This window comes from Uloborus diversus, chromosome 6 (genome assembly GCF_026930045.1).
Source record: "Uloborus diversus isolate 005 chromosome 6, Udiv.v.3.1, whole genome shotgun sequence".
NCBI lineage: Eukaryota > Metazoa > Arthropoda > Arachnida > Araneae > Uloboridae > Uloborus > Uloborus diversus.
Window position 1 is genome coordinate 157090689 of NC_072736.1, and position 14167 is coordinate 157104855.

The 14167-nt window shown below is 33.2% G+C and overlaps 1 protein-coding gene across 1 annotated transcript in view; it reads left to right on the forward strand.

The window, feature by feature from the left end:
• Positions 1 to 6364, forward strand: part of LOC129225185 (integrator complex subunit 3-like) — a gene marked incomplete at its 5' end in the record, with an annotated part of 111020 nt that extends 104656 nt beyond the window's left edge. The window contains 1 exon segment of the mRNA XM_054859750.1: positions 6069 to 6364. Coding sequence (XP_054715725.1) covers positions 6069 to 6137 — 69 coding nt within the window.
• Positions 6365 to 14167: the final 7803 nt, after the last annotated feature.

The following is a 14167-nucleotide window of genomic DNA, read 5'->3' on the forward strand; positions in this document are numbered from 1 at the left end:
AGTTTTTTGATGACGCAATTTAGAATGCATATGCTTAAAATGTTTTCAGAAATACAAAATATGCACACAGATACAAAAAAAAAAAAAAAGGAAATTCTATGCTGTAGCCTTAGATGTCATTTCTCTATGTTGTATAAATTTACTGCCTATATTTTACTGTCTGTATATTTGGATTGTCAAGACATTATGCGTACAACTTTTACTATTGAAAAAGCCTTTCTGTTTCCTTTCTCAAAGTAGATTTCTAAATTCATAACACCAAACATTATCCAAATTAGTTCAGTCATCATTCGGCAGTTAATTTTGAGTAGGGTGTGATTTTACAAATTACTAAATCACTTTTTTGATAGAAATTTGTTTGTTTTTTCTTTTTTGTTTCTTTGTAAATTATGAGACTTCTAGCAAGAAGTTGTTCTTTTTCCCTCATAAAAAGTTTTTTACCTGCATTTATATGCATATGTACACACTACACACATTAAATGAAAACATATTACATTTTGTACAAACATCTCCACTATTTGATGGTATGGATATAATTCTGCTCTATCATTCTGTGTATACATTTACAGTTTTAGTGAGAAAAGTAGCCTGTAATACTTTGGTGTGTAGAGAAATTCAATTATATTATACTTTGCTTTATTAGTTAGTTTCAATGTGAGATACTGAAAGTTAAAATAAATAAATGAATAAATAAATAAAACATTGTAATGTGTAAACAATATAACTGTCTAAATGCACTATTTTGTGCAAGAAATTTCAAAATTTTTAATTTTCCTTGAGTGAAAATTAATCCCTCTGGGAGAAAAAAATTTTTGACCCCAAAATTTCTGGGTTTTTACCTTTAGTTCCCATTTCTAATGATGCTACAAAAACTCTCTTTTGTTTAAAAACACTGACTACTCAACTCATTTTTTTTAGTGAAGTTTTTATGTTTTTAAGATTCTTCTAAGTTATCTCAGCTGCTATTGTCATGTGAATCAATGTCTATATTTATCTTTTGTCCTTTTTACTTCCTTTTACAAAAAAGGAAGTATTGTATTCGCGAAAAAAATTTTCACTCAAAAATCGCCCTTAATTTCCATTTTGCTCACCCCCAAATGAATGTTGAGTTTTTTTTTTTTGATTCGACCACATGCGGAAAAGTGCCTAAGAATGTATAGACACGCGAAATATCCATTTTGACCATCACCGAGGTAATTACAACGACTTTTCTCGTGACGTCTGTATGTATGTGCGTATGTGTGTATGTGCGTATGTGCGTATGTATCTCGCATAACTCAAAAATGGTATCTCCTAGAAAGTTGAAATTTGGTACATAGACTCGTAGTGGGGTCTAGTTGTGCACCTCCTATTTTGGTTGCATTCGGGTGTTTCTAAAGGGGTCTTTTGCACCTTTTTGGGGGGAAATCATTGTTAATTTCGATGCAAACTCAAGTGGTGTTATAATTTGGCGGTCACTTGGCGATATATCGCCAGTCTTTTGGTTGCCAAGTTTTGTCGCCAACTTGGCGAAAAATTTGGCGATTTTTTTTTTTTTTTAAATCTGCTTTCAATATGGCCATTGCTAGTGATATTTAAAGAGTTAGAGAGAGAATCCCATTAAAATTGCAATAATAGGGAAATAGCATTAAATTGGTGTAAAAGGAAGTCATGTGATGCACACATCAGCTCGTTTGAAGTCTATTATGTCCAATGGTCTTAGTGCATATGTCTGCTCAGTAGCAGACACTAGTTGTCATAGGGCATGCTTCCAAGCTTTATGTTATGTCTTAATTGTATTACTTTGATGTGAAATGGTACTGCTTCTATGCAAAATTATTATATGGACACAATATCTGATTTAAGTAGTTAGGCCAGGAGCGGATACAAAGGGAGTGTTATGGGAGTCGTGTCCCCCTCCCCCCCCCCCAAACAGTAACAAAATTATTCATCCAGCTGATTGTATGTGATCATAATTCAGTAATTACATACAAAATAAATAAATGGATGTAGAATATCTTGTAATATATAAGATAGCCAGTAAAGTTTTTGCCATTTTTAATGATGGGAAAAAAGATAGCTTACAGAAAGTATAGCCAATTATTAGTCCTCGTAGTAAACTGCATTGTCATCAAGCCATCTTCTGCCAATGTGTCTCTAGCTGTGCAATCACTTTGCGATAAAATTCAGGTGTCTTGGATGCAAAGAAGTCTGTGAGTGCTTTGCGCAGGTCTACTTCCGTCATGAAGAATTTTCCCCGAAGATAAATGTACAGGGATTGAAAGATGTGGTAATTTGTTGGCGCTAGGTTAGCTGAATACATAGAATGGCACGAAGTCTACGAACCAAGTCACCAAATGGTATCCATGGGCACCTGTGCCCCAGGCGGTTGTGTGTCATCATGTCGGAAGAGTACTCCTTTGCGATTCGCCAGTGATGACTCCTTCGCAATGCTTTTTGTACACGTTGCAATTACTGCTAGTACAAGGCCACAGTGATGGTTTGGGATGCTGGAAGCAACCCGTAGTTAACAATCTGGCGACTAGTCCACCAGAAACAAAGCATGACCTTGTATGAGTGCATAGGTAGCCATGCTGTGTAAGGGGCAGTGACCTGTGATGATGACGAATGTTTGGAAGTGTCATACAGGGCCCGCTTTTCTTCATAAAAAAAAAACATTTGATCGAGTATGGGTGCATTAAAATGACGAGAAAGCAATGACATGCAGGCTGCCACTCTTAGGTTCTTGTGAATTTCTAACGGCTTGTGCTGAAAACGCTTGCTTAGCTTTTATGACTTACCTAAGCCGTGCAGATGAACTATAATGGTTTTATCAGAATCTTGAAACTGTGTTACAACTTCATGTCCTCGTTCATGACAGACTCCAGGGCTTCATTATCCAAGGTTGTTGGTAGTTGTCCACTACAAGGTTTATGACAAAAAGGCAAAACCTTAGATCTGAATTTTTAGAACCATTGGTTTGATGTATGTTCACTCACAGCAATGTCTCCAATTGCTTGACATATTCGTCGAGTTGAAAACAGCTGCTGAAAAATCATAAAGCAAACCCGAACAAGCTCCTTTGACACTTCCATTTTGCTGTCCTACTGTACGGGTCCCACTAGAGCTAATCTCACCCGACATGTGTTAAAAACACGTGATACACTAATTAACATACCTGACAGCTGCTGAAGCCAACTGACACACAAATTTTGCATACCTATTACCACATCTTTCAATGGCTTAGTAAAAACGGCAAGAACTTTATTGGTTATTATTACACTTTGTATTCAAATATTTCATGAATGAAATGGAAGTGTTTTCCGTAAACTTTTTTATTTATTCATTATGTGTTTAAGTAAATATTTGAAATACTTTTTCTTTTTATTGTTTCTGAAATTAACTATTTGTGATTATGCCCTACTAGACACCTTATTTCTGGCCGATTTTGGGCTTTTCCTCGACACCCTTAACAGTTCCGAAAATTTTTGGTACTGTCGGCCCCGCTTAATCAAATATTGTCGGTTCCAAGAAATATTATTCAATAACGTAGGGAAATTTCATTTACCTTTCTAAATTGAAGACAATTTGTCTTAAAACTTAATAAATGAATAGCTATATAAAGGAAATAATTAATGTTATTACTAAAAAGTTCTTGAAATAAGCTAATTAACCAACAAAATAGTTCAATAATTGCTATACAACTACAAGTATGTATGAAAATTATAAAAAGTAACCTACAACTTCAGTTATGAAATCTTTGTTTTGGCACCTTTTTTCAGTATACCTTATGTATTGAAATATTCCATAATAGGGAATTTCTTGCTCAAGGTCTTTGGGGAATACTTTTCTGGCTCCCTTTTAGATGTTTGTGTAAAAACCAAAATATTAGCAACACACTAGACGACAGTATCACACTACAAGATAAAAATATACGTTGACAGTTAAGAATAACAATGTATAGTACTTTTCGTTAGCCGGGCGCAAGCAAAAATCGCCAAATGATTATGCCTAATGGCAAACGATTATTCGCCTAATTGATGTAGAAATCCTCCAATTTTCTTACAACCCTTGTTGGGCGTATTCGCTTGGTGTTGGGCGTAATCATTTGGCGATTTTTGCTTGCACCCGACTAACGGATAAGTACCCAATTTGGCATACGATTATGGATCTTTAGATCGCACCCATTTGCCTTGAAGAGCTAATTAATCTTTTTCATAATCTTTTACTGATAATTTTGTTTTGTTTTGAGTTTGAGAAGTCGGAAAGCAGCAAGCATGTTGTCATTTTATACATATGTATTGCAATTGATAATTTTTGATCAGGATTTTCATTATTTAGAAGCATTGTTTAAGTTTTCCAACTTTACAAATACACTAAAACCCCTCCTAACGGACACCCCTCTTATGCGGAAAATTTTTCATTCCCCAGTTTCAAAACAAATAACATTTTAAACCCCTGTCCTGCGGACAAAAAAAAATTTCCCATTAGTATCCACATTAGAGGGATTTTACTGTAAAACCATCGTTAAAGTTGTATGATTTGCTGAAACTGAATTTTTGTAAGCCTTAAATTTGCTCTTATTAACCAGTCACAAATTGGTAGACTGTTAATATAACATCAGTAGCGCCGATTTAAAGTTTGAATGAGGTTAAGTTCTTATGAGCTGTTGTAATGTGACCATTTTTTTTCCTTCAATTATTCCACTGTGATCAAGTTTCGTGTGGCTAGATATTTTAACAGGGTTTGTACGCTCCTTCTAAACTCTCCAATGCTCCTTCTTTTTTAATTCAAGACTACATAATCTTCCTCTATGACAGTAATTTAAAATCCTTCGATCGACAACTTAACTTCGTCATAAGGGTGATTTTAATGTCGTAATTTCGTATATTTATTTTGTTCATAAAGATGTGATTTACAAAATGATCATATGATCATCACTCAACGTCGAAGATGAAAATATTATTAGATGACTGAGACATTTCATGAGTGAAGTAAAATGTGCTTAAATGGTGCTTTGCTACAGTTTCAAGTTTTATAATTGCTTTTCACTCCACCACACTCTCAGCAGCAAAAGTCAGTTAGTGGAATTATTATTTAAAAATACACAAGTATGTATATATATATATATATATATATATATATATATATACTATATTATGTGATTGTGTTGAAAAGCAATTGTTTAGTAAGTTGCAGTTATGGTATTGTAAAAAGGGTCATAAACAAGTGATGTTATGCCTTGAGGAGGAGACGGGTTCATGAAATTGTGACAAGGGGAAGAGACAGGGTGACAAAAAGTGACATCACACAGTTATTATAACAATATGTTAATAAATGTGACAAGAGGAGGCGTAAGGTGAAGTGTAACACTTTGTGACCAAGGGGGAAGGGGGTCAAATATGTTGAAAACAACTGCGACAACATTTAAGGACAGCTCATTAGTACTCCTTCGTTACTCCTCCAAAACTCCTTCATTTTATTTCTGAAATTGAGTATGAACCCTGTTTGAATAAATGCAATATATATGTATATATATTTTTTTTTATTTTTTTTTGTAATTGTTAAATAGTAAGTGTACTAGGTTTGTAATATTATTATTATTTATTTGCATTTTCCATTATTTTTTTTTTCTTTCCACAAATCTGTACCTTAAAGCCAGAAGGACGTAAGACACACTATGGTAATTTTACAGGAGAGAGAAAAAACTTTTTACTGTCGCATGCAAAGGATGGGTCGCGCACTCTTAACCCTGGTAAAAGATTAAAAAAAAAATTTTTTTTAATGAATTAGGGTTCACATGGCTCAATGCTGAATAGGTTTCTACATACAATGCATTAATGAATGGAGAATCACAATTTTTGGACTTAATTCTGTCTGGCTCTGAGGTACAGAAATTGTCTCCTATTGTTTCAGTAAATTACCTTTTAACAAATAAACACCTTTGTGGTTGAAAACTAAATGAATGAATTACCAACGTTTAATGCACAAAAATTGCAACAATTTTTTTGTGCATTAAAAAGCATTGGTAATTCATTCATTTAATTTTTCCCTTCTGTTTTATCTATTAATTGTATTTTCCTTCCCAGGATGACGAAGCAATAAAACCAAAACCTAGGAAAAAGAAAAGGACTTTATTAGGTTTTGATAGCGATTAACAAATTGTGTTTATAAATTTTAAAGACATTCTCATCAAGAAGTGCTTTGTTCTGTGAGAGCGCATGATCAGTGTATAGAGACAAGTAGTAGTTGGATCATGTACCGCCTTCACCATGAATTAAAAAGACTCATCACATTTTCATCAGAGACATTATATTGTTATTTGTAAATATTTGTATATCAGCTGCATGAGGCCAAAAATGTGCTCTATTGTTTTTAAATAAACTTTTACAGATTATTTATTGATAAAAGTTGTGTGATGGATGCTTTTATTACTTTCTTCTATATCTAATATATAGAAGAAAGTATTGGATTCGTGCAAATTTTCGAATTTCGAATTTTGACGGATTCGAACGTTTTGAGGTGTGCTGAGTCCATTTCGACCATTTTTGGAAAATGTCTGTCTGTGTGTGTGTGTGTGTATGTGTGTGTATGTATGTGTGTCACGTCTGTGTGTGACCAGTTTTTTGTGGCCGCTCTACAACAAAAACTACCGCATGAAATCGAACGAAATTTAGTACACATATGTGCCCTTATGTGAACTTGTGCCCATTAGTTTTTGGCGCGAATTCCTCCAAGGGGGTGGAGCAATGGGACGTTTTTCGAGTTACGCGTGCTTGCTATTCCTCAGGAAGTAACTGGCGGAATCAAACAAAATTTGGTCCATATGTTTGTATTAACAGGAACAGGTGCTGATTCAATTTTGGTGTCAATAACTCAAACGGGGGTTGAGCTATAGAACGTTTTTTGTCGTCCATTGTGACTGCTGTATCTCAAGAAATAATGAACGGAATGAAAGAAAAATTTATCGGCAAGTAGCCCTTAGTGGGTATAAGAACTGATTTTATTTTTGTGTCAACAGCTAAAAGGGGGGTAGCGCAATCACCCGTTCTTTTTTTCCATTTTGAGTGCCCTATCTCAAGAAGTAATACTACGTTCTGGTTGAAATTTGGAATATATGTGAATCCATATGTAAACAGGCTTTGGTTCTATTTTGACGCCGATCGCTCCAAGAGGTGTTGATTTTTTTTTTTTTTTGCGAATAAAAATATTTTTATTAATGCAACAATAAGAAAGATAAATCGTAATAGATTGTCGTCTGCGTATTTCTCGTGATTTTAATTGTATGGAAATGATAGGAAATATTATCTCAATGATTTAAAATTTTGAACTGTTGCCATCTTATGTTTGTTAACAAATAAAATATTTGTAATTCATTCAAGCAAGGCTTTTAAAATAACTTTCAATTTTCGCTCTTTGCTTTGCTTTTGCAATAATTAAGACATTGGGATAGTCGTCAAGTTTTTGCATGTGTCATTTTGTTTTTGTTGGGAATATTGCTTCCTCGTCAAGCATGGGGAGGGATCAGAAAAAAAAAAAAAGAAAGAAAAATATAGAAGAAAGTTTCGTGATGGCCACAACATACTAGTTTTTCAACTCGTGAAGCATTTTATTTATACAGTGAACTCTCGCTACAAACCGATTCGACAAATGTGAAACTAGCAAAAATACCTGGCGTTACCTGGGTCAGTAATAATTGTGAAAAACAATCTCTACTTTCATTTGTTTTCTGTTTTAACTGAAGGAACTAAAAAACACACCGCTTTGAGGTGGTTAAAAGTTGAGCTTCTTCCTTACCCATAAAAGTAAAATAGCAATAAGTATAAAGAACGAAATAGTATTCAGTTAGAAACGAAAGCACAACATTTAAGCATATAAAAATTTGGAGAATTTCCAAAATATGTACTAACAAAAACAAAGATCACTAAAAAAGCTGTACGCTTTATTAACTTAATTAAATAGTACACCCACACACACAAAAAAAAAAGAAGCTCTCGACTATGTTTCCTTAAGTGTGCAAAAAGTAGAGTTTGCAAATATTTAAATGACTTTGAATTCATGTTTGGTCCGGAGAAGCCTTGATTCAAAACTTTCAATATGATTACTATTAATATTGCTGTTGTAAGGCTACGACTTTTTGTAACAATGGGTTTTATATTTAATCATTTGATGGGGAAATTGCATGAAATTTACTGTTTTTCATCATAACTTTTTTAAACTAAGTTTTTTGTCATGTTACTTCTTGATAATGTAGCCTGGTAGCTATCTGTGGTGAAAAAATGGTTAAAATCGGTCCCGTAGTTTTGAAATTTACCCCGGACATACATACAGAAGTAGCCATTTATGTGTATAGATGACGAGAAGTTTTCAAAAGTATTGAAATTTTAGGGCTAACGCAAATTCCTTGTTCCCCACACCGTACTGCACTTGCTTGCAACTTAAGTCGACTGTGACGTCACGACACGCGGAAGAAACAGATTTAAAAGATAAAACGTCACACTTACTAGCTACCTACCCTACCAGCTTCGCGAATAAGAGGAGATCGCCATTTGTCTATGAGCTGCCATTGGCTGGCGCGTTTGATTCAAATGGGTGTAATGTTCTGCGCTGCTTCGCTTGTAAAATTTAAAATATTTAATGATTGACAGAAAAGGTTACATATGCGTGAGTTTTACTACAGGGTGGCGACAGATCAGGGAGATCAGGGAAAAGTCAGGGAACTTTATTAATCAGGGAATTTCGAAAAAATAACAAAAAATCAGGGAAAATTGATTTTATGAAGAAAAAAAAAATTTTTTTTTTCACTTTACAAAATTAAATACTCTAATTCCCTACGCGTTTTCCACCAATTATCTGTTCAAAAAAAAAAAAAAGGTAAAATTAATGAGGTGTGTTTATACACTACCGCATATTTGTGCATTTTTTTCCTCAACATCAAAGTATTGAATCTTACTTATTAACCACAGGATGAACTTCCTAAGATTGCTTCTCTGTCTGTTAGGTAGTTTATTTTACCTAGCTTGAAATTTCCTTTTACGCTTTCAATGCTACGTAAAATAAACAACCGTACTGGCAAAGAGGAAGCCTTCATTAATGCCTTAGCTCCTTTGCCTTTTTTCATTGTTTCGAAGTAATTAAGTACTGTAACGATTTCAAGAAGAAATCTTTGGTTTTTGAATTAATACTATAAAAGCTTAAACTTCTTCGCATTTTTAATTTAATTGCTAAAATTAAACTTTCAATTTAAAAAAATTTGTTTTTTGCCGTTATACTATTTGTTGTCACCAAAGATCGTCAGGGTTTTCTTTTCTTCAGACTTAAGTAATTCTTTAATTTTATAACCAAGTTGTATTCTTCTTTTATATATTTTGAAATTAACTAATTGCTTTTTTTTCCTTGTATTTCAAAGTTGTTTGTTACAAAAGCAATCTAAGATTTTTTTCGTTACATACTTAAATCATTTGAAATAGAGTTAACTTGTGTACATAAGTAAATATCTTTATTTTTTATTGTTAAAATGCTGTATTCATTCATTAAAACCTATGTTCTTGATTAGAGAAAAGCTCTCTATGAATGGATGTCAAATGGTTTCATCTGTTTTGCATAAATATGTCAATTAGTTATATAAGAACACTATTACTTGTTATTCTTGCAACAATTATTATACTGTTTAAAAACTTAGTTCAAATAATTTCAATTACTTTTTAGTTCTGTCATAAGGACACATATGATTTTAAAAGTCATTTTAATAGCTTCTAAAAATTCTTATGCTAAGTGGTTTCTGGAAGTGAAGTATTTTTTTTTTAAATTTTCTATAATCTTTCCATGTGTAAAAATTTAATATACTGTTTTGTAGGTCCCCCCCCCCAAAAAAAAAATGTCTTTTTTTTTAAACCATTTTATTAAAAAAGTAGCATCTTTTTAAAATATATCTTTAGTTCAACAAGTTTATACAACTTAAAACGTTTAAAATACTGCATTTTATACAAACATACAACGGACTTCAAGTAGAGCAAAGAAAGAAATCTATTATCATTGGTAACGTAAATCAGGGAAATTTGGTGAACTTAATCAGGGAAAAGTCAGGGAACTTTTTTTCACAGTTCCTGTCGCCACCCTGTACTAACTTATCTGATTTTTAAACTGAAGAGCATAATTTCACCCGAATACCGGACAAAGCGCTAGGAACTATTTCCTTCGCCTGGTCTCAGCCTATTTCTCCATTGTCATGTAAGCTTGCAGTCGTGTATAGTCTAAGCATTGCTAGTCTAAACAAATAACCACTCCATCTTTCATTTATTTATTATTATTTTTTTCATTCTAAAAATGAAGTAGATGACATTGGTGTTTACAAATGTCTAAAATAATTGGGTTTGTTATAAGAAAATTCGTACACTACTGTTTACAAATGCCAGGCTTTAGCACTCAAGTCATTTGCCTTCTAGTTTCCTAATACTTATGAATAATACAATTAAAAATTTTTAGTTCAGAATGCGTGACTAAATTTTAACTGTTCATTGATGGCTCAGAATGTGCCCATCAGTTAGAAGGTTCAATTGTCCCCTCCCCCCTTGAAAAAATTGTTTTCTTGTATAAGTGGATATGTGTTTTGTTGTTTTCGGATGATATTTGTATTGAGTATATGTCCTTTGCCCCTACCCCTGGAAAAATTCGCAATAACCAACCTGGTCTCCAGAATTACATAGGATGCAAAGTTCTTCAGTCCTTATTTTAAAAAGAGGGCCATCAAGACAATTGTGCACAGTTATAAAAGCCAAAAAAATGGTAGCAGCAGCTTTCATGGATGGTTGGGGACAGACAAATCACTGCTACAAAGACTTTTCCAGGCTCTTTGCTTACGTGCAAGTATCAAATTCAGAAATTGGTTCTAAAATTCCGTTTTCATTGGAATTTTAGCAGAATGGAGAGTCAAAAGATGATTTGGTTTTTGCAAAACAGCGATAACCAGACTTGCCAACTCACCTGTTTTAGACAGGAGGCTCCTGCCGTCACAGAATTTTCTCCTGTTTTTTAAGAATTAAAAAGTTATATATCTTGATGATTATCAATAGGTAGTCTTCCTAGTTTCACCTTCCTAGGTTCAAAATTTAGAAAGTCTTATGACTGTTAAAGCAAAGGAATCCTATATTTGTCACACCAGAAATTTGGAGTTTCTTTTTGGTAAATGCAAACTTAGATATTCTAGCAAATTTATACAAACAACTAGCAAAAATACCCGGCGTTGCCTGAGTCAGTAATAATTGTAAGAAACAATCGCTACTTTCTTTCGTTTTCTGTTTTAACTGAAATAACTCAAAACACACCGCTTTGACGTGATTAAAAATCGAGCTTCTTCCTTACCCATAAAAGTAAAATAGCAATAAGTATAAAGAACCAACGAATATTTATTTAGAAACGAAAGCACGAATTTAAGCATATAAAAATTTGAAGAATTTCCAAAATATGAGCTAACAAAAACAAAGATTACTAAAAAAACCGTGCGCTTGCTTCATTTATTTAAATAGTACACACACACACAAACAAAAAAAAAAGCCATCTACTATGTTTACCTCAGGGTGCGAAAAGTAGAGTTTCCAAATGTTTAAATGACTTTAAACTCATGTTTACTCCGGAGAAGCCTTGATTCAAAATTTTCATTTTGATTACTTTTAATATTGCTGTTGTTAGGCAACGAATTTTTGTAACAATGGGTTTTATATTTGATCACATAGAGTAAAGAAATTACAAAGAGAGGCCCTGATATATTAAGAAATTGAAGCCGGAAGTTGCACGGCTGTATCCCAAGATCCTTAGCTTCTTGCTAAGTATTTTAAGATTCATTTTGAATCAAAACATTCCATTACTGAATCTCAATTGGTTGCTAATTTAAACTTAGATATTGTTGCAAGTTTATGAAGCACGTTTTTGAAATTGCGTTAAAACATGAATTAAAAGGCAAACCAATCTGCCAGCTACTTTATACGGTCTGTTTGCGAGATTGTTGAAAACTATACTCGCGAAGCGATCACATTATCATAACCCTGCCGATCATTGCACTGCTGTATCCCATAATTCCGGCTTCCATTTCATATCCTTTTTACCATAGACGGGGCCTCTCTATGTATATTTCTTTACTCTATGTTTAATCATAACATTAGGGAAATTACATGAAATTGAAGCCGGTTTTCAAACATAACTTTTTTAAACTAAGTTTTTAATTAATAAATTATAGCCTAAAAGGTGCTCCCTGATAATATAGCTATCTATGGTGAAAAAATGGTTAAAATCCGTCCAGTAGTTTTTAAGTTTACTCCGGGCAGAAGTAGCCCTTTATGTATATACAAGATGAGGATACAATTCCTAAGAAAGCAATAAATTTCATGCTTGCTCCAGAGAAGCCTTGATTCAAAATTTTCATTATGATAACTATTAACATTGCTGTTGTAAGGCAACGAATTTTCGTAACAATGGGTTTTATATTTAATCTTTTCATGGGGAAAGTACATGAAATTTACTGTGTTCCATCATAACTTTTTTAAACTAAGTTTTTTAGCAATAAATTATAGCCTAAGTTGCTCCCCGATAATGTAGCTATCTATGTGGAAAAAATGGTTCAAATCCTTCCAGTAGTTTTGAAGTTTACCCCGGACAGAAGTAGCCCTTTATGTATAACTAGCAAAAATACCCGGCGTTGCCTGAGCCAGTAATAATTATTAGAAAAAATCGTTACTTGCTTTTGTTTTCTGTTTTAAGTGAAAGAATTTAAAACACATCTTTTTGACGTGATTAAAAATCTAGTTTCTTCCTTACCCATAAAACTAAAATAGCAATAAGTATAAAGAACAAAGTAGTATTGATTTAGAAACGAAAGCACTATATTTAAGCATATACAAATTTAAAAAACATGAAATTAATCTTCTCATGTTTAAAAAGATTAATCTGTTGATACTTTTTTTTAACATGGAGTCTAAAACCTTCTCTGTATGGCTAATGAAGTACGAAGTGATTAAAAAAAAGTTGCTGCGCTTGTAATCCCCTTATACTTGCTTTAGTTATTTCGGGAAATTTCAATCATTGTGGCTCTTGGTGCGATTTTACCGAATTTGCGAAAGTCGTTTCGGGTACCTTCGATGATGCTCCCCCATTCTTTCCTTACTTTGTAAAACGGTATGATATTAATTTTCGTTACAGAGATATCGTCGCCAGATGCTGAGATATTTTTGGTCACCATAAAATGGCGCTAAACAGTTTCATCCGAAATGTTACCAAAATAAGTAATAAAATTTGGTGATTGTTTGAAATTGTGCAAAAAGGAAAATTAATGGAAGTTTTTGTGCTGTTTATGGATTTGCCTAATTTAGTTGCTGGATTATTTAACACAGTAAAAAAAGTCTTTTGAAAATTCTTTGATTGGCGATATTTTGTTTACATGGTGAAAGCTGAGAAACATTATGACGTAGTCTTCAGCTTCAAAAACAACAACGTTGAAAAAACTGCCAAATGCATCAGCTACGGAAATCTTTCTGCAAAAATTTTGGCGATCTGCTGGTTGTTTGGATAATGAGTAAGTGTTCAATCAGCATAAATAATAATAAAAACCATTAATTACATTAAAGTTCCGTTTAAATGGAAAATCATCAGTCAAATCATGTATTATTTGCCAATTTTGTGCAAAAATCTTACTTCAAGATTTGACTTGAGAAAAGCCTTGAACAATCACGAAAAGCAAAGAAAATCAACAATACAACAATTGTCGCTATCGACAGGGAGTTGAGATGATACACTAAATACTGTATTGAGTTGAGGAAAGCCTTCGAACATGGATCTAAAAAGCTCATAACTCGTTTTTTATTCTACTTAGAAATTTCGAACAGGTGCCATCTTCAGCAGAAAAATCAGAGCTTTCGATGGACATATAATGTAAATATGTGCAAGTATTTTTTCATCCCAATATTAGAGAATTTATACAAAAATTGTGTTTTATTGTCCCCCTAAGGGGGTTTTGCCCCCCATAACGGGACGAAAGCTACCCTATGTGTTATTCTGATGCATAAGCTATATTATTGTAAAGTTTCATCAAAATCCGTTCAGTAGTTTTTGCGTGAAAGAGTAACAAACATCCATACATCCATCCATACATCCATACAGACAAACTTTCGCATATATAATATTAGTAAGAAGATAAGGA